The sequence below is a fragment of the Pristis pectinata genome, chromosome 6 (assembly GCF_009764475.1).
Source record: "Pristis pectinata isolate sPriPec2 chromosome 6, sPriPec2.1.pri, whole genome shotgun sequence".
Classification (NCBI taxonomy): domain Eukaryota; kingdom Metazoa; phylum Chordata; class Chondrichthyes; order Rhinopristiformes; family Pristidae; genus Pristis; species Pristis pectinata.
This window is the reverse complement of record NC_067410.1, coordinates 50,858,404-50,879,837: the sequence shown is the minus strand read 5'-3', so window position 1 is coordinate 50,879,837 and position 21,434 is coordinate 50,858,404. Positions and strand designations below refer to the sequence as shown.

The 21,434-nt window shown below is 47.2% G+C and overlaps 1 protein-coding gene across 1 annotated transcript in view; it reads left to right on the top strand.

Moving 5' to 3' along the window:
* The first annotated feature begins 3,349 nt into the window (after positions 1-3,349).
* LOC127572046 (testis-expressed protein 264 homolog) overlaps positions 3,350-21,434 on the top strand; it is a 352,734-nt gene continuing 334,649 nt past the window's right edge. Inside the window, exon 1 of the mRNA XM_052018884.1 lies at positions 3,350-4,833. Coding sequence (XP_051874844.1) covers positions 4,573-4,833 — 261 coding nt within the window. The 5' untranslated portion in view covers positions 3,350-4,572. The remainder of the gene's footprint in view (positions 4,834-21,434) is intronic.

Below are 21,434 nucleotides of genomic sequence, written 5' to 3'. Positions count from 1 at the left end.
TGCTCCTGGCGGATGCCGACTTCAGCGACCCCCGGAAGGTGGCTGCCTGTGTTGATGTCCTTTGGTGGGTGAAGGAAAGCGGGGCGTTTGTTGAGCGCGTTGCCACACCACGTACCCAGCGGCCCAGCAGACCAGACCCAGCAATCGACCGCACCCCACCCGCCACCAGGTCTGATACACCGACCAACCAATAGTGTTTCTACCACCAGCGGTGGGGCGCAGATGCCCGCAGGTGCTGGCCACCATGCAGGTTTCTGGGAAACGCCAGGGCCAGCCGCCACTGATGGCTACGCGGCTGGCCACCCAGATAGCCTCTTGCATGTGTGAGACAGGCATTCCGACCCTCGTTTCCTGGTGGATACCGGGGCCAAGGTCAGCATCATGCCTCCCAACAGCCATGAGACTCGCAACTGCACACCAGGACCCGCCCTCAGAACTGCCAACGGCAGCGCCATCTGGACCTTTGGCACCAATTCGGTGCAACTCCAGTTTGGCACCAGCAACTTTACCTGGACATTCACCCTGGCCGCCGTTGCGCAACCACTCCTCGGGGCAGACTTCCTTCATGCCAACAGTCCGCTGGTTGACCTGCGGGGTAAGCGTTTGGTACATGCCAGGACCTTCCAAACGCTCTCGTTGGGTGAGGCCAAGTTACCGGCCCCACACCTCGACTCTGTCACCACCTCGATCAATGAGTTCGCCAGGGTCCTGGCGGAGTTTCTGTCTGTGCTAATGCCCCAGTTCTCCACCACCTTGCCCAAGCATGGCGTCCAGCATCACATCCCCACCCAGGGCCCAACACTCCACACCCGCGCCCAACGGCTACCCCCGGTAAGCTCCGCCTCACGAAGGAGGAATTTTAGAAGATGGAGGAGTTGGGGATCATCCACAGGTTGGACAGCCCATGGGCCTCTCCGCTGCACATGGTCCCCAAGGCAGCCAGAGGCTGGCGACCCTGTGGCAATTACCAACGCCTGAACGACATAACTACCCTGAACCAGTATGCTGTGCCGCATATTCAGGACTTTGCTGCCAACCTGCACAGGCGGTCCATTTTTTCCAAGGTCGACCTCGTCCGCTGTTACCACCAGATCCCAGTGCATCCGGACAACATTCCAAAGACGGCACTGATCACACCTTTCAGCCTCTTTGAATTCGTCCAGATGCCCTTTGGCCTCAAGAACGCTGCTCAGTCCTTCCAACGACTGATGGACGCGGTTGGGCGCGACCTTGACTTCGTTTTCATATACCTCGACGACATCTTGATCGCCAGCAGCAGCCGCCAGGAACATCTCACGCACCTTCGCTAACTCTGTTCTTGCCTGAGGGATTTCGGCCTGACCATCAACCCGGCCAAATGCCAGTTCGGGCTCGAGACAATCGATTTCCTGGGCCATCGGATTGACAAACACGGCGCCTCGCCCCTGCTTGCAAAGGTCGACGCCATCCGCCACTTCGCCAGACCCCTCCTCCATCAAGGGCCTGCAGAAATTTCTCAGTATGGTAAACTTTTATCACCGGTTCATACCATCCGTGGCCCGGATCACGCGCCCGTTGTTTGCTCTCCTGTCGGGCGGAAGCAAGGACATTGTTTGGTCAGAGGAGGCTAACACTGCGTTCGTCAAAACCAAGCAGGCCTTGGTGGACGCGGTCATGTTGGTGCATCCTCGTACGGACATACCGAATGCCCTCACGGTCGATGCCTACAGCACAGCAGTCGGAGGCGTTCTAGAGCAGTTCATCGAAGGGTGTTGGCAACTGCTGGCGTTTTTCAGCAGACACCTTCGACCACCAGAGCTCAAATATAGTGCCTTCGACTGTGAGCTGTTGGCGTTGTACCTGGCCATCAGACACTTCCGATACTTCTTAGGGGGCAGGCCGTTTACAGCTTTCACCGACCACAAGCTGCTGACTTTCGCTTTCCACAAGGTCTCAGATCCCTGGTTAGCATGGCAGCAGCGGCACTTGTCGTACATCTCAGAGCACACCACTGATGTTCGCCATCTGTCCGGGAAAAAGAATGTGGTCGTGGATGCACTGTCACGGCCCACCATCCAAGTTTTGTCCCAGGGGGTGGATTTTGGCGCTTTGGCGGAGGCACAACAAACAGACATGGAGATGCCCAGCTATCGCACCGCAATCTCGGGCCTGCAACTGCGAGACCTACTGGTAGGCCCCGATGAGCACACCCTGCTCTGCGATATCACACTGGTAGACCCCGCCCCATCGTTCCAGCTGCCTGGCATCGACGGGTGTTTGATTCCATCCACAGCCTGGCACACCCATCCATCCGGACTACTGTCTGGATGGTGTCTGACAAGTTCGTCTGGCACGGCCTGCGTAAACAGGTTTCCGAATGGGCGCGGTCCTGCACACACTGCCAAACCTCGGAAGTACAGCAACACGTCAAGGTCCCTCTGCAGGACTTTCAACCTACCCGCCGGAGGTTCGACCATATCCACGTCGAGCTTGTCGGTCCCCTCCCAGTCTCCCGAGGAGCACGGTACCTCCTCACGATCGTTGACCGCTTTACCCGCTGGCCCGAAGCCATTCACCTCGTGGACACCTCCACCCAGTCCTGCGCACGGGCCCTTTTGTCAACTTGGGTAGCCCGTTTCGGTGTCCCGGCCCATATCACCTCAGATAGGGGAGCTCAATTCACCTCCGGCCTGTGGTCTGCCGTTGCCGACTTCGGGGTTCCCAGATCCACCTCACCACCGCTTATCATCTGCAATTCAATGGGCTGGTGGAGAGGTTCCATCGACACCTGAAGTTGGCACTCATGGCCTGCCTTGAGGGGCCCAACTGGGTGGACGAACTCCACTGGGTCCTGCTGGGGATACGTACCGCGCCAAAAGAGGACCTGCATACCTCCTCCGTGGAGATGGTCTACAGAATGCCCTTTGTCGTCCTAGGCGAGTACCTAGCAGCCCCTCGGGGGCCAGAGGAAGCACCTGCTGCGATAGCGGCTTGGCAACCTGGCCCCAATACCCACCTTGTGACACAGACAGGCCCCGACCCGTATGCCGATGGTCCCCCGAGACTGTAAATTTGTCTGTCAGGAGGGGCGCGCACCCAACACCACTGCAGCGGCCGTATGATGGTCCATTCTGGGTCGTCAAGGACAATGGGTCTACGTTTGTGCTGGACATTGGGGGGTGCGAGGAGGCTTTACAATTGACCGGCTGAAGCCGGTGGTGATCCAGCAAGTGCGATGCAGGGGCAGGCCACCTAAGTCATAGTTTATTTAATTCTGGCTTTCGCAACAGTATTGCCGGTTCTGGGGGGGTGGGTGGGGGAAGGCATTGTGTGGCGACTCACCTTACCAGTATCGAACCGGTTCCCGAAATCACGAGCGTGGGAGGCCCCGACCCAAGATGGCGCGGGGCCCTCCTCCTTCTACATTATTGGGCTAGGGAAGCCCGTGCGCTGGAAGGTCAGGTAACCCGCACGTGACATCAGCGCGGGAAGAGTTTGAGTATTAAAAGGCGCACCGCGTCCCTGTCAGGCAGTCGACTTCTGATTCCAAGCAACGGACTCCATGTCTTTATTCTTTAGTGTATAGCTAGCTGCTATAATACCTTTAATTGCATCAACCAATACTGTTAGTTGATTGATGCTTGTCCTTAAAAAAAAGAATATTTGACTATAAGTTGTAATCTTCTTACAACCACTTTATCAACTTTAAATCACATTCAAGTCTAAAGATTTACAAAAACGTTGCCAGGACTCGAAGGGCCGAGTTAAAGGGAGAGGTTGGGCAGGTAGGACTTTTTGCCTTGGAGCAGAGGAGACTGAGAGGTGATCCTTTAGAGGTGTATAAAATCATGAGGGCACAGGGTTCCCAGGGTTGGGGAATCAAGAACTAGCAGATATAGGTTAAAAATGAGAGGGGAGAGATTTAGTAGGAACCTGAAGGGCAAAGTTTTCACCCGGAGTGTAGTTTGTATATGGAATCAGCTGCCAGAGGCAGTGGTTGAGGTGGGTACAATGTCAATATGTAAGACACTTGGACAGGTACGTGAATAGAAACGATTTAGAGGGATATGGGCCAAACACTAGCAAAAAAAGCCTAGCGCAGAAAGGCATCTTAGTCAGCATGGACTAATTGGGCCGAAGGGCCTGTTCCCGTGCTGTACAACTATAAATTACTAATACGGGCGTAAAAAGCAGGCCCAGTTGTAGTTTTAAACTCAGTTGCGTTTCCGGACTGAAAGATCGCCATTTGTTGAATCTTGCTGTGGCTGCAGCACTTTCCCCGCAATTAATTTCCCGTAGCACCCGCTCCGTTCTCGGTGCGGGGACATTTGCTCTCCGGCACTGGATTCAATTAGAGTAGAACGACCGCATTTAAATCATTTACTCCCCCTTCTTTTTACAGGGGCAGCGCCCTAGCCTGTCCTACCGGTACCTTTGCTGCAGCCCAGCCGGCGCCACCGTCACCTGTCGCTCGCGCCTTCCCGCCCGACCGCCACGTCATCTCCTCCAACCGCCGCCTCCACCACGCGCCGCGCCGCCCCGCCCCGCGCGCTGCCCCGGCTCGGCTCGGCTCGACCGTGATTCCCATCCACTATGTCGGAGCTGAGTCTCCTGGCCCTGATCACCCTGCTCCTGGCCTTCCTCCTGCTCCTCACCCTGCTGGCTTTGGCCTTGTACTCCGGCCTCTTAGCCAAGGTGTCGGTGCGCTCCGGTCCGCCGCCCATCGGCGCCCTCACCGTGGCCTACAAATACAAGCAAGGCCCGTATCGGGAGGCGGCCCATCTCTTTACAGAGATCACCAGCATTGCGCCAAAGTTGAACTGTATCGGAATCTACTACGACGACCCCCAACAGGTAAGGAGACCACACCTGTCTGTAGGCCTGATGCGGTTGCCTAGCCTTCCTGGATGCCTGCGTGTGCGCGGTGACATCATCACGTCGCCTTGCGTCAACCTGGGCAACGCATTCCAATGCTGTCAAATCTGAGCAGCATTCTGGTGGGGTTTGGGGTGAATTTCCTCGGGAGGTGGCAGACGTTGGATTACGTTTATTTTAAACGTCTATAAATTCAGTTCAAGCAGAGCGAATTATTAGCATATCCCTTCAGGAGACGCACGTTCGAGGACCAGTATTGCGGCTTTTCCCCCCGTATCTTGTCATTCAGTGAGATCATGGATAACCTGTGACCTGACTCCAATACCCGTCATTGCACCCTACGCCTAAATCCGTTTAGTTAACAAAAATCTATAATTAGTTAATTTAGCGACAATTCCCTTTAGCAAAAATGAATTCCAAGTATCTACCACCCTGTAGAATTTCCTACATTCAATTTTGACATCCAAGTTTTAGTCTTTCCAACCATTGTGCTCCTTGCATTCTCAGTTTTCCTTCGGAGATAATGAAGATTGATGTAGTGTGCATGGGTTTTAGCAAGGCTCCACATGTAAGCATGTCCAAAAACTAAAGTCCCATGGTCTCCAAGGGAAAGTGAGCCAGTACATAGATAGTCTGCCTACAGAAATGACTAGTACTGGGTATTGGTATTGGTTTATTATTGTCACTTGTACCGAGGTACAGTGAAAAGCTTGTCTTACAAACTGATCGTACAGGTCAATTCATTACACAGTGCAGTTTCATTGAGTCAGTACAGAGTGCATTGATGTAGTACAGGGAAAAACAATAACAGTACAGAGTAAAGTGTCACGGCTACAGAGAAAGTGCAGTGCAATAAGGTGCAAGGTCACGACAAGGTAGATCGTGAGGGCATAATCCATCTCATTGTATAAGGGGTAGAAGCTGTCCTTAAGTCTGGTGGTACGTGCCTTCAGGCTCCTGTATCTTTCACCCGATGGAAGAGGAGAGAAGAGAGAATGTCCTGGGTGGGTGGGATCTTTGATTCTGCTGGCTGCTTCACCAAGACAGCGAAAGGTAAAGACAGAGTCCAAGGAGGGGAGGCTGGTGTCCGTAATGTACTGGGCTGTGTCCACAACTCTCTGCAGTTTCTTGTGGTCCTGGGCAGAGCAGTTGCCACACCAAGCCGTGATACATCCAGATAGGATGGTTTCTATGGTGCATCTGTAAAAGTTGGTGAGAGTCAAAGGGGACAAACCAAATTTCTTTAGCCTCCTGAGGAAGTAGAGGCGCTGGTGAGCTTTCTTGGCAGTGGCTTCTACGTGATTTGACCAGGACAGGCTGTTGGTGATTTTCACTCCCAGGAACTTGAAGCTCTCAAGCCTCTTGACCTCAGCACTGTTGATGTAGACAGGTGCATGTACACTGCCCCCTTTCCTGAAGTCAATGACCAGCTCTTTTGTTGACATTGAGGGCAAGGTTGTTGTCATGACACCATTCCACTAAGCTCTCTAACTCCTTCCTGTACTCTGACTCATTGCTGTTTGATCGGTGTTTGATCTTAGGCACTGTAGCTGGACAAATGGTTGAAATGTTGGTGGGAGAGCATTTTGAAGATAGTGACCATAATAAATTTGAAGGTAGTTATAAAAAGAGGTACAGATGCTTCAGAAATTAAAGTCCTGAATTAGGAGAAGGCCAATGGGAATATATGTGCGGGGAGATCATGGTACAACTTCATAAAACACTGGTTCACCATAATCGAGAATACTTTGTACTGTTCTGGTCACCACACTATAGTAAGAATGTGGTTTCACTGGAAAAGCTGCAGAGGATATTCACCAGCATAATGGCTGGGATAGAATGTTTCAGTTCCCAGTGACTGAATAGACTGGGTTTGTGTCCCTGGAGTGAAAGGGGCTGATGGGGGAACCTGATAGTATACAAAATTATGAGGAGCATGAATAGAGTAGGCAGTATTAGAGTAGAGTAATAGAGTAGGAATTTTTCCCATAGCACAGGTATCTAAATTAGCTTGAGATCAGAGGTTTAGTGCCTCTCAGGAAGAATTTCTTCACTCGGGGTGGTTGGATTCTGGAATGCACTTCCTGAGGAGATGATGGGGGTAGTTCCTTTCACAATATTTAAGCAGTATCTAGATGAACACTTGAACATCATTGCATAGAAGGCTATAGACCAAATATTAGTAAATGGAATTGGAATAGATGGGTATTTGATGGTCACCATGGACAGGGTGGGCTGAGCTGCCTGTTTCTGGGCTGTATGTTTCTACGGGAGTAGCAAGTTGGATCCAGAATTGGCTTAGTGGCAAGAAAAAAAGGGGAATGGCTGGGAGGTGTTTTTGTGACTGTCATCAACAGAGCTCAGTATCAATTCCTTGTTTTTTGTAATACATGATATTGATCTGGATTTAAAAATAGAGAACATGTTAAACATGTATGCAAATAATACAAAAATGTGTGGTTGACAGGAAGAAAGCTTTGGACTATGAGAAAGTGGTCTAATCAGTTGCAAACTGAGTGTTGGAGTGGCGGGAGAAGAGTAGCAAATGGAATTTAATCCAGAAGAATGAGATAATGCATTTGGGTACATTCATCAAGGCGAGGGAATGTACAATAATTGAGAGAATATTGAGTGGTATGGAGAAACAGAGAAACTTTGTATGTTCACAAATGCCTTAAAGGTAATCAGATAGGCCAATAAAGTGATCGCAAAGCTATCAGGAATGCTTTCCTCTATTAGCTGACGGCAGAGAATACAGGGAGATTAAGCTGAAACTATGCATGGCATTTGTGTATCTGGCATTTATGCCCTTTTTGAATTTCCACTATTTGCTTTTCACCGTTTTGAGAGTAGTGTGTTTTTGTAGTCCTTGTGTGTTCTGTGATTATGGTTCAGAATGGCATACATCAATGTCTACATCAATGGTGCTGAGGTCGAGAGGGTTGAGAGCTTCAGGTTCCTGGGAGTGAACATCACCAACGGCATGTCCTGGTCAAATCATGTAGATGCCTTGGCCCAGAAAGCTCACCAGTGCCTCTACTTCCTCAGGAGGCTAAAGAAATTTGGTTTGTCCCCTTTGACTTTCACCAACTTTTACAGATGCACCATAGAAACCATCCTATCTGGATGTATCACGGCTTGGTATGGCAACTCCCACATTCTAAAACTTCCACATTCTAAAGACGTATGGGTAGGTTAATTTGGGGTTTAAAATGGGCGGCGCGGACTTGTTGGGCCGAAAGGGCCTGTTACCATGCTGTAAATAAAATTTAAAAAAAAATTTAAAAAAAGCTGCTCTGCCCAGGACCACAAGAAGCTGCAGAGAGTTGTGGACACAGCCCAGCGCATCACGGACACCAGCCTCCCCTCCTTGGACTCTGTCTTTACCTCTCGTTGTCTTGGTGTAGCAGCCAGCATAATCAAAGACCCCACCCATCCGGGACATTCTCTCTTCTCTCCTCTTCCATCGGGTAGAAGATACAGGAGCCTGAAGGCATGTACCACCAGACTTAAGGACAGCTTCTACCCCACTGTGATAAGACTATTGAACAGTTCCCTTATACAATGAGATGGACTATGACCTCACGATCTACCTTGTTGTGACCTTGCACCTTATTGCACTGCACTTTCTCTGTAGCTGTGACACTTTACTCTGTACTGTTAGTTTTTACCTGTACTACATCAATGCACTCTGTACTAACTCAATGTAACTGCACTGTGTAATGAATTGACCTGTACGATCGGTTTGTAAGACAAGCTTTTCACTGTACCTCGGTACAAGTGACAATAATAAACTAATACCAATACCATACTGGGTATTAATCATGTGAGTTGCTTTGGTCTGGATGGTGTTCAGCTTCCTCTGTGTTATTGGAATTGCACTTATTCAGGGACACAGAGTGCTCCATCACAATACGTGATTGATAGAATGTGGAGTGTGAGGAAGTGAGTTACAATGCAGAGGATGCAGCCTCTGACCTGGTCTTGTATGTGTGTGGCTGGCTTAGTTAAGTTTCTGACCATTGGTACCTCCAAGGTCTTTGCTATGGAGATTCTACAAAAGTAATGCAATTGAATGTCAGGGAAGGTAATCAGACTCTTTCTTATTGAATGGTCATTGCTTTACTCTTGTGTGCTCTGAATACTAATCACTGTTTATTTTCCTATGCCTAAAAATTGTCCAGAACTTGCTGTCAGTTGTTTTGAATTTCATTAGATGATGAGTTACAAATAGAATTTAACTCGATGAAATCATCATCAAATTTCTCCACTTCTGATTTTGTGGTTGATCAAAGCTCATTGATGAATTAGTTGATGATTTTTGGACTTAAGAGCATTGCCTAAGGAACTTCTCAGCAACGTCTTCATTCAAAAAAACACTTAAGAGAGAAATCAAAAGGGCAAAAGGAAGGCACGAGGTTGCTCTGGCAGACAGGGTGAAAGAGAATCCCAAGGGTTTCTACAGCTATATTAATAGCAAAAGGATAGCAAGAGACAAAATTGCTCCTCTTGAAGATCAGCGTGGTCATCTATACATGGAGCCGAAAGAGATGGGGAAGATCTTAAGTTAATTTTTTTCATCTGTATTTACTCTGGAGAGAGACACAGAGACTATAGAACTGAGGCAAAAGAGTAGTGAGGTCATGGACCGTATCCGGATTATGGAAGAGGAGGTGCTGGCTGTCTTGAGGCGAATTAAAGTGGATAAATCCCCAGGGCCTGACAAGTCCCCTCGGACCTTGTGGGAGGCTAGTACAGAAATTGGAGGGGCCCTGGCAGAGATATTTAAAATGTCCTTAGCCATGGGTTTGGTACCGGAGGACTGGAGGGTAGCTAATGTTGTTCCATTGTTCAAGAAAGGCTCCAAGAACAAGCTGGGAAATTATAGGTTGGTAAGCCTGACGTCAGTCGTGGGTAAATTATTGGAAGGCATACTAAGGGACAGGATATATAAGTACTTGAATGGACAGGGCCTGATTAGGGATAGTCAACATGGCTTTGTGTGTGGTAAGTCATGTCTAACCAATCTTGTAGAGTTTTCAAGGAGGTTACCAAGAAGGTCGATGAGGGAAAGGTGGTGAAGGTTGGTTACATGGACTTTAGCAAGGCCTTTGACAAAATCCTGTCTGGGAGGCTGGTCCAGAAGGATGAAGTAGCCAATTGGATTCAACATTGGCTTAGCGGGAGAAGTCAGAAGTAGATGGTTGTCTCTCTGATTGGAGGCCTGTGACTAGTGGTGTGCTGCAGGGATCGGTGTTGAGTCTGTTGGTATCATCTATATTAATGATTTAGATGATAGTGTGGTAAACTAGATCAGCACATTTGCAGATGACACCAAGAATGGGGGCGTAGTGGACAGCGAGGAAGGCTATAAAAGCTTTTAGCGTGATCTTGACCAGTTAGGAAAATGGGCTGAAAAATGGCTGCTGGAATTTAATGTGGACAAGTGTGAGGTGTTGCACTTTGTGAGGACAAACCAAGGTAGAACTTACACAGTGAATGGTAGGGCTCTGAGGTGTGCAGTAGAACAGAGGGACCTGGGAATACAGTTCCATAGTTCCTTGAAAGTGGTGTCACAGGTAGACAGGGTTGTAAAGAGGGCTTTTGACACTTTGGCCTTCATAAATCAGGGCATTGAGTACAGGAGTTGGCATGTTATTGTTGAAGTTGTATAAGAAATTGGTGAGGCTGAATTTCGAGTATTGTATGCAATTCTGGTCACCAACCTACAGGAAAGATATCAATAAGTTTGAAAGAGTACAGAGAAAATTTACAAAGATGTTGCTGGGACTTGAGGACCTGAGTTATAGACAAAGGTTGAACAGTTTAGGACTTTATTCCCTGGAGCACAGGAGAATGAGGGGAGATCTTATAGGGGTATACAAAATTATGAGGGGTATAGATAGGTTGAATGCATGCAGGCTTTTTTCCCTCAGGTTGGGTGAGACTAGAGGTTTAGGGTGAAAGGTGAAATATATAAGGGGAATCTGAGGAGAAACTTCTTCATTCAGAGGTGGTGCGAATGTGGAATGAGCTGCCAGTGGAAGTTGTAGATGTGGGTTCAGTTGTAACATTTAAGAGAAGTTTAGATAGGTACATGGATGGGAAGGGTTTGGAGGGATATGGTCCAGGAGCAGGTAGATGGGACTGGGCAGATGATCAGGTTGGCATAGATTAGATGGGCCAAAGGGCCTGTTTCTGTGCTGTAGTACTCTATGACTCTGAGACTCTATGACTCTATGTCCTGCAGCTGAGGTGATCGTTCTCCAACATACGCAACTACTTTTCTTTAAGATATCATTCTTAAATTGGAATTTTCACATTGATTCTTATTGACTTCAGTTTTACTGGGGCTACTTGATGCTCTGCTCAGGTAAATGCTGCCTTTATATCAAGGGCAAGTACTCTCAACTGTCCCCTGAAAATTAGTTCTTCTATGGACCAAGGCTATAATGAGAACTGGGTAGATGCCAGTGTTGCACTTCTGCTGGGATAGCTTGGCAAGAGCTGAAGCACAATTCTTGAGCACCGCAGTTGGTACGTTTTCTGGTCCCATAGCTTTTGCTTTACCGATTCACTTGTCCTATTCTTTATAGCATTTGGATTAAATAGTATTGTTTGAAGACTGTCCTTTGTGATGGGTTTAGGGCCTTGAGGGTTGAGAGAGAGCATCCATTTGTCATTTCTATTTGAAGACAGTTGTTCTGCCAACATCGAAGATTGAGGTGTTCATAGTATCTCCTCTTAGTCATAGATTGAATCATAAACAGAACAGAAATGAGTCTTTTGGTCCACCATGTCTATGCTGACCATGAAGTGCCTATCTACATTAATCCCATTTACCAGCAATTGATCCATTGCCTACCATGCCTTGGTGGTTCAAGTGCTGATGCAGATACTTCTTACTCCACCACCTTCTCAGGAAGTACATTTTCAACTACTCTTTGGGTGAAAAAAAATTCTTCCTCAGATTTCCTGAAATCTATTACTCCTCTCCTTAAACCCATGCCCTCTGGTCTTAGACACCTCTGCTAGAGGAATAAGTTTCTTACAATTTACCCTATCAATGCATCTCATAATTTTGTACATCTCTATTAGGTTCCCCTGTCAGCCTCTTCTGCTCAAGAAAAACAAATCCAGGCTATCCAATCTCACCTTGTAACTGAAACACTCCATCCCAGACAACATCCTGGCGAATCGCCTCTGCACCTTCTCCAGTGCAATCATATCCTTACTATGGTGTAGTGATCAGAACTGTACATGGTATTTCACTTGTGGCTGAACCAGTATTTTATAATGTTGTGCCAGGACCTCCTTGCTCTTATACTCTATGTTCTGGCTAATAAAGGCTTCTTCACCACCCCTATCTCCTTGTGCTGCCAACTTCTGGGATCTGTGGAAATGTACACCAAGGTCCCTTTGTTCCTCAATACTCCCAAGGGCCCTACCATTTGTGGTATATATCCTGCCCTTATTTGACCCCCCAAAATGCATCACCTCCCACTTCTCAGGATTAAATTTCATCTGCCATTGCTCTTTTCAACTTACCAGTTGATCAATATTTTGTAGCCTCCTCACTGTTAAGACCAACAACTTTCATGTCAACTACAAACTTATTAGTCATACTTCCTGTATTCACAACTAAGTCATTGATGTATGGAACAAACAGGAAGAGTTCCTACATCACGGTGCACTGCTGATCACAGATTTCCATTCAAAATAGCAGCCCTCCACCATTACACTCAATTACGAAGGCCAGTTTTGGATCCAAGTTGCCTTGGATCCTAAGGGCTCTAACCTTTTGCACCAGCCTTCCATGTGGGATCTTGTCAAAGGCCTTACTAAAGTTCACATAACTGCACTGTCCGTGTGTGTGTGTGTGTGTGTGTGTGTGTGTGTGTGTGTATATATATATATATACACACACACATATGTATATACACATGCACTTCCCTCACTTCCCTCTTCAAGAACCTCAATTAATATAGTAAGACAGGATCTCCCACCAACAAATCTGTGCTGACTGCTCTTGATCAATCCCTGCCTTTCCAAGTGTAGATTGATCCATCCCCTCAAGACTTTTACCAGTAATTTCTCTACCACTGATGTTAGATTCATTGGCCCCTAATTACCCAGCTCATCCCTGCCACTCTTCTTGAATACCACATTTACTATCTTCCAATCATCTGGTATCTCACTGGTGACCAGCAAAGATTTAAGTATCTCTGTCAGTCTGTCTATCCTCAACAATCATCTTTCTTGTCTTCCATAGCAAACTGGGATATATCTCATCAGACCCTGGGGATTTATTCACCTTTAAGCCTGAAAAGATATCTAATACCTTCATTACCACGAGTTATTTAATTGTCCACCATTCTTAACAGCTGATATGACAGGACTGCAGAGCCTTAATGTGATCTGCTGGTTGTGAGATGGTTATACTTAAAAGTGTTGTTGAGCAAGCATGTAGCCCTGTGTTGTAGTTGAAACATATGGGTACCTCATCCTTAGTGCTGTTGTGGCTCCTACTGTAGAACTTAGAACATAGAACATTACAGCACAGTACAGGCCCTTTGGTCCACGATGTTGTGCCGACATTTTATCCTGCTCTAAGATCTATCTAACCCTTCCCTCCCATGTAGCCCTCCATTTTTCTATCATTCATGTGGCTATCTAAGAGTCTCTTAAATGTTCCTGATGTATCTGCCCCCACAACCTCTGCAGGCCATGTGTTCCATGCACCCACCACCCTCTGTGCAAAAAAAACTTACCTCTGACATTCCCCCTGTACCTTCCTCCAATAACCTTAAAATTATGCCCCCTTATGTTAGTTATTTTTGTCCTGGGGAAAAGTCTGACTGTCCACTCAATCTATGCCTCTTATCATCTTGTACACCTCTATTAAATCACCTCTCATCCTCCTCCTCTCCAAAGAGAAAAGCCCTAGCTCACTCAACCTATCCAACATACTCTCCAATCCAGGCAGTATCCTGGTAAATCTCCTCTGCACCCTCTCTAAAGCTTCCACATCCTTCCTATAATGAGGCGACCAGAACTGAACACAATACCCCAAGTGTGGTCTAACCAGGGTTCTATAGAGCTGCAACATTACCTTGCGGCTCTTGAACTCAATACCCCGACTAATGAAGGCCAATGCACCGTACGCCTCCTTAACAACCCTATCAACCTGCTTGGCAACCTTGAGGGATGTATGGACATGGACCCCAAGATCCCTCTGTTCCTCCACACTGCTAAGAGTCCTGCCATTAACCTTGTATTCTGCGTTCAAATTGGATCTTCCAAAATGTATCACTTCACACTTTTCTGGGCTGAACTCCATCTGCCACTTCTCAGCCCAAGTCTGCATCCTATCAATATCCTGTTGTAACCTACAGCAACCTTCTACACTATCCACAACACCACCAACCTTTGTGTCATCAGCAAACTTACTAACCCACCCTTCCACATCCTCATCCAAGTCATTTATAAAAATCACAAAGAGCAGAGGTCCCAGAATAGATCCCTGTGGAACACCACTGGTCACCGACCTCCAGGCAGAATACGCTCCATCTACCACCACCCTCTGTCTTCTATGGGTGAGCCAATTCTGAATCCACACAGCCAAATTTCTCTGGATCCCATGCTTCCTGACTTTCTGAATAAGCCTTCCATGATGAACCTCATCAAACACCTTACTAAAATCCATGTACACCACATCCACTGCTTTGTGGATCCACATCAATGTGCTTTGTCACATCCTCAAAGAATTCAATCAGGCTCATGAGGCATGACCTGCTCCTCACAAAGCCATGCTGACTGTCCCTAATCAGCCTATGCTTCTCTAAATGCCCATAAATCTTGTCTCGAAGAATCTTCTCCAGTAAGTTGCCCACCACTGAAGTGAGACTCACTGGCCCGTAATTCCCGGGGTTATCCCTACTCCCTTTCTTAAACAAAGGAACAACATTTGCCACCCTCCAATCATCTGGCACTATTCCTGTGGCCAGTGAGGATGCAAAGATCATTGCCAAAGGCGCAGCAATCTCTTTCCTCGTTTCCCGTAATAACCTTGGATATATCCCGTCTGGCCCCAGTGATTTATCTATCCTAATGTTTTTCAAAAGTTCCAGCACATCCTCTTTCCTCACATTGACATGCTATAAGCATGTCAACTTGTTGTACGCCATCATCACAAACATCAGGGTCTCTCACTGGTGAATACTGAAGCAAGGTATTCATTAAGGACCTCCCCTACCTCTTCTGACTCCAGGCACATGTTTCCTTTAATCCCTGATCGCTCCTATCCTCACTCTAGTCATCCTCCTATTGTTTACATAAGTGTAGAACGCCTTGAGCTTGCCAAGGCCTTCTCATACCCCCTTCTAGCTCTCCTGTCCATTCTTAAGCTCCCTCCTGGCTACCTTGTAACTCTCCAGAGCCCTGTCTGATCTATGCTTTCTCAACCTTGGGTAAGCTTCTTTCTTCCTCTTGACAAGATATTCTACATCTCTTGTCAACCACGGTTCCTTCACTCTCCCTTCCTTACCCTACCTCAATGGGACAAACCTATCCAGGACCTCATGCAAGTACTCCCTAAGCAACCTCCACATTTCCGCTGTGCACTTCCCCAAGAACATCTGTTCCCAATTTACGCTCCCAAGTTCCCGCCTAATAGCATTATAATTCGCCCCCCCCCCCCCAATTAAATACTTTCCCATATTGTCTGCTCCTATCCCTCTCCAAGGCCATGGTAAAGGTCAAGGAGTTATGGTCACTGTCTCCAAAATGCTCACCCACCGAGAGATCCAAAACCTAATCAGGCTCATTGCCTAGTACCAGGTCCAGTATGGCCTCTCCTCTAGTCAGCTGTCCACATACTGTGTCAGGAATCCTTCCTGGACACACTTAACAAACTCTGCCCCATCTATCCCCTTTACACTAAGGAGGTGCCAATCAATAGTGGGCAAGTCGAAATCACCTATGACAACAACCCTGTTATTTTTGCACCTCTCCAAAATCTGCCTCCTGATCTGCTCTTCAGCATCTCTGCTGCTATTGTTGGGGGGGAGGGGGGGAGGTCTGTAGAATACTCCCAATAGTGTGATCACTCCTTTCCTATTTCTGACTTCCACCCACACTGCCTCAGTAGACGATCCCTCCAGGACGTCCTCCCTTTCTACAGCTGTGACACTGTCCCTGATCAGCAAAGCCGCTTCCCCACCTCTTTTACCTCCGTCCCTGTCCCTTTTGAAACATCTAAAACCAAGAATATTCAGCAGCCATTCCTGCCCTTGTGACAGCCAAGTCTCCGTAATGCCCACCACATTGTAGTTCCATGTACTTAAGTTCATCACCCTTGTTCCTGATACTTCTTGCATTAAAGTAGTTTACACTTTGCCCATCCAACTAACTGCAATTTTGCCCTTTTAACTGCCTATCCTTCCTCACAGTCTTTCTGTGCGCTGTATCTGCTTGTACACTAAATGCACCAAGCTCTGACCTATCATTCGGGTTCCCATCCCCCTGCCAAACTTGTTTAAACCCTCCCCAACAGCTCTAGCAAACCTGCCTGCAAGAATTTTGGTTCCCCTCCAGTTCAGGTGTAACTGTCCCTTTTGTACAGGTTGTATCTTCCCCAGAAGACATCCCAATGATCCATAAATCTGAAACCCTACTCCCTGCACCAAAGCCTCAGCCACGCATTCATCTACCAAATCAACCTATTTTTACCCTCACTGGCACGTGGCACAGGCAGCAATCCAGAGATTACTACCCTTGAGGTCCTGCTTTTCAGCTACCTACCTGGCTCCCTATATTCCCTCTTCAGGACCTCATCTCTTTTCCTACCTGCGTCGTTGGTACCAATATGTACCGTGACTTCCGGCAGTTCACCCTCCCCCTTCAGAATGCTGTGTACCCGATCAGAGACGTCCCTGACCCCGGCACTGGGAAGCAACATACCATTCAGGAGTCTCTTTCACATCCACAGAATCTCCTCTCTGCCCCTCTTACTATTGAATCCCCTATCACTACTGTTCTCCTCTTCTCCCCCCTTCCCTTCTGCGCCACACATCGAGGATCAGCACCAGAGACCTGGTCACTGCGGCTTTCCTCTGGTAGGTCACCCCCCTCAACAGTATCCAACGCGGTCTACCTGTTATTGAGGGGAATGGCCACAGGGGTACTCTGCACTACCTGCCTATTCTTCTTCCTTCTCCCAGTTAACCAGCTACCTGCCTCCTGCAGCTGAGGAGTGACTGCCTCCCTGTAGGTCTTATCTATGAACTCCTTGTTCTCCTGTAGGAGCTGAAGGTCATCCAGCTGCATCTCCAGTTCCCTAACACGGTCTGTAAGGATTTGCAGCTGGATGCACCTCGTGCAGATGTAGCTATCAGGGAGACTGGAGGTCTCCCAGACCTCCCACATCTCACAAGACGAACACGCCACAGACCCTGGAGCCATTCTTGGTGCTTTGGCCTGGCAATAGGTGCAGGTGCAATCAATCTATCTGCAAGTGACTAAAATGAATGGCCTAGATTTGACATGAGCAATTGTATGGCCTGCTCTGCTCCATGCTCTTTTTATTTTCAACATTTCTTTAACTGGAAGAATTACTTACAGTTAATTTGCAGACATACAATACTGGTCAGTGTCATCCATGCCTCAGTGACACATCTCATACTTTGCACAAAAAAGTTGTTGGATTGAGGTGCAATTCAAAAATTTGAGCAAGTTTATGTTGAATTAACTGGTGTTTTCTGTGCACATCTTTAGCTATATTTTAAACTGCATTGATGAGCTAGTAAGAGCTAGCTTTACAAAAAATTAGAAGTTCATTGGCATGGGCTATCATACACTATTCTTGCAGCAGACTGATACTAGGACAGTTTCATATGACTGTTTTAATTATCTTGGGCTGTTAATTAAGGTTGCTCTTATTGTATGCCTTGCTCTCAAATAGTGTCCCCTACTAAAGCAGATTATTTGATGAATTTGCCATTAAGACAGCTTTTGTTGAATGATGCTATGGACATTCTTGATCAAACTAAGGAGAATCCGGTTTGATAGTAGCAAGGGTGTTCTATTAAGGAAACTGTAAGTGACCAGCAAAGAAACAAGCAATGGTGAGAGCAAGATTGAAGTGTGATCCACCTAATAGATAGAGAGACAACCTGAACTTCCTGGACCTGTCAGAAGAATAAAGTTTTTGAAGGCTGAACTTGCCACATCAGATGGCTATAGATCCCTGCAGCCTCCTACTTGTAGACCTGTTGTTGTTGGATCTGGCAGCAACACCTTGTCACTGCTACCAATGGACTTGATCTTTTTGTCTATGGCTCATTTTAGGCTGCCAGCAGAGACATGACAAAGGTGGCAGTCAGCTCTATGTAAGTGAATAAGGCAGGTAATTGAGGATTGTTTGCCAGGCCTTGGATGTATATAAACTTTCCCTGTGCTAACAACACTTAGAGTAAGTGCACGATGGTATTACACAACTCTGGAGGGCTTTTCATTAGTGCAGGGTGCCATCGACTGTATTTTACAATTCAAGCATCCCCTGATCAATCAAGAGTGTTTATTTCATCAATGTGCAGGCAGTATGAAATCGCAAAAAGGATTCATGCAGGTTTGCATCAGCTCTTTGGGCCCTTCTGTGCTGTTCTTATCTGTGATTGTTCAACTCCCCAACTTGGTCTACCCTAATCAGAAAATGCTAGGAACACTCAGCAGGTCAGGCAGCATCAGTGGAGAGAGAAACAGTGTTAACATTTCAGATCCTTGCCACTTCATTAGAACTGGACAAATGGGTAAAATACTCACATTTTGAGTCGCAGAGACAGGCCTGGTGGACCAAGAGGCTGACTGGACGTAGTACAGGGACGGGTCCTGTACCTATGCCATATGGGGTTGGCAGGTTTGGGTTAGGTAGTCAGGCTCTAATTAATGCTGTCTTTGAAGGAAAATTAACCTCTCCATTGCCAGTGCAGTCACATTTCCAGATTCATTCCCTTTCCTATGGAAATCTGACCTCTACTGTCTTGTTCTAAGGCTAACGTACCAGAAAAGTCAGTAAGGTGCCTGTGCAGCTCATGTACGTTCAGCATACTAAGCAGAGCCTTTGGTGACATACCAAATCTCCTCAAACTCCTAACGAAGTAGAGCCTCTGGGGTGCCTTTTTCATGATTGCATTGTGTCAGATCCTCGGAGATGTTGACCCTAGGAACTTAAAGCTGTTTACCCTTTCCACCGCTAACCATTCAAGGAGTACTGGTGTGTGTTCTCCCGACTTCCCCTGAAGTCCACAATCAATTCCTTCATCTTGCTGACATTGAGTGCGAGTTTGTTGTTGCGACACCACTTAACCAGCTGATCTATCTCACTCGTGTATGCCTGCTCATTGCCATCTGGGATTTTACCAACAACAGTGGTATCATCTGCAAATTTATAAATGGTGTTTGAACAGTCATCAGTGTAGAAAGAGTAGAGCAGTAGGCTAAGCACGCATCCTTGAGGTGTGCCAGTGTTGATTGTCAGCGAGAAGGAGATGTTATCACTGATCCATACTGACTGTGGTCTCCTGATGAGGAAGTAGAGGATCCAGTTGCAGAGGGAGATACAGAGGCCCAGGTTCAGAAGCTTGGTGATTAATACTGAAGGGATGATGGTATTGAACGCTGAGCTGTAATCGATAAAGAGCAGCCCGACATATGTTTTGCTGTTATCTAGGTGCTCCAAAGCAGAGTGGAGAGCCAGTGAGATTGCGGCGGTAGGCAAATTGTAGCGTGTCTAGGTCCTTGGTCAGGCAGGAGTTAATTCTAGCCATAACCAACTTCTGGAAGCACATCTTACGGTAGATGTGAGTGCTACTGGCCTATAGTTGTTGAGGCAGCTCACCCTGCTCTTCCTGGGCACCGATATGATTGCTGCCCTTTTGAAGCAGGTGGGAACCTCAGACCGCAGCAGTGAGGTTGAAGATGTTCTTGAACATCCAGCCAGTTGGTTGGCACAGGTTTTCAGTATCCGGCCAGGTTCACCATAGGGGCCTGATGCCTGGCGAGGGTTCACCCTCTTGAAGGACGCTCTGACACCAGCCTCTGAGACGAAGATTACAGGGTTGCCGGATGCTGTGGGGATTTGCACAGGTGTATTGTTATTCTGCCTTTCAAAGCGTGCATAAGAGGCACTGAGATCATCGGGGAGTGAAGTAGGGAATGAGGCAGAGCAAGTAACTGAAGTGGTAGTCAGGGAGCACCTTGGCTCTAGTGACCATGATTCTATCAGTTTTAAGATAGTAATGGAGAAGGATAGGACAGGTCCACAGGTTAGGGTCCTAAACTGGAGCAAGGCTAATTTTGGGGAAGTAGGCAGGATCTAGCAGAGGTTGATTAAGTGAGCTTAGCTGAAGGGAAAGGAATGAATGGCAAGTGGGAGGCTTTTAAGAGTGTGATATCAAGAGTCCAGGAGCAGTATGTTCCTGTTAGGATGAAGGGTAAACCTGGCAAGTTTAGAGTACCCTGGGCTGTCGAGAGATATTGAGGCTCTGGTCAAGAAAAAGAAGGAAGCATATGTTGGGTTTAGGAGGTCAGGAATGAGTGAACCCTTTGATGACTATAAAAAGATTAAGAGGGAAATTAGGAGGGCAAACAGGGCATGAGATGGATCTGGTAGGTAAGGCTAAGGAAAATCCCAAGAGGTTCTATACCTACTGTATATTAAGAGTAAAAAGGTGGCTAGGGAGAGAGTAGGTCCTCTTAGAGACTAGTAGGAGTGCCTCTTTTTACAGGAAATGGGTGCATTTTTAATGAATATTTCTCCTCAGTGTTTACTGAGGAGAAAATTATGGATGCTCAAAAGATAGGGGAAACAAGTGGAGATGTTTTGGAGAACATTCATATTACCAGGGAGGAGGTATTTGCAGCTTTACGACACATTAAGGTGGATAAATCCCCAGGCCCTGATGGAGTGCAGCCCTGGACTTAGTGGGAGGCCAGAGAAGTAATTGCGGAGGCCCTTGCAAAGCTATTTGCTTCATCATTAGCCACTGGTGAAGTTCCCGAAGACTGGAAGGTGGCTAACGTCATTCCATTGTTTAAGAAGGGTAGCAAGGACATGCCAACTACAGGCTGGTCAGCCTGACGTCAGTGGGAGAAATTACTGGAGGGAATTCTGAGGGACAGGATCTACCAGCATTTGGATAGACAAAGTTTGATTCGGAGGAGTCAGGATGGCTTTGCACTTGGAAAGTTGTGTTTGAATCTTTTAGAGTTTTTTGAAGAGGTAACTGTTATTATGGTGTCAGAAGTTGGTGTGAGGTCTGAACAGGGAGAGTAGATGAATACTGTGTGCAGTTGAGAAAGAGACTCAGTGAGTACAAAAGAAAAGCTGTAATAAGATGGAGAAAAAGCTGGCCAGCATGGCGAGGGAGCACATTGTTCCTGAAGTTCAGCAGTCACTGGATTTGCCAAGAGAGATTCAGGTGAGAGGCCGAGAGTTCCTGTTATGGATAAGCTAAGTCCTCCCATGCCTATGCAGTTTACTGGCAATCTAACAGGGAATTGGAAACACTTCAAACAGCAAT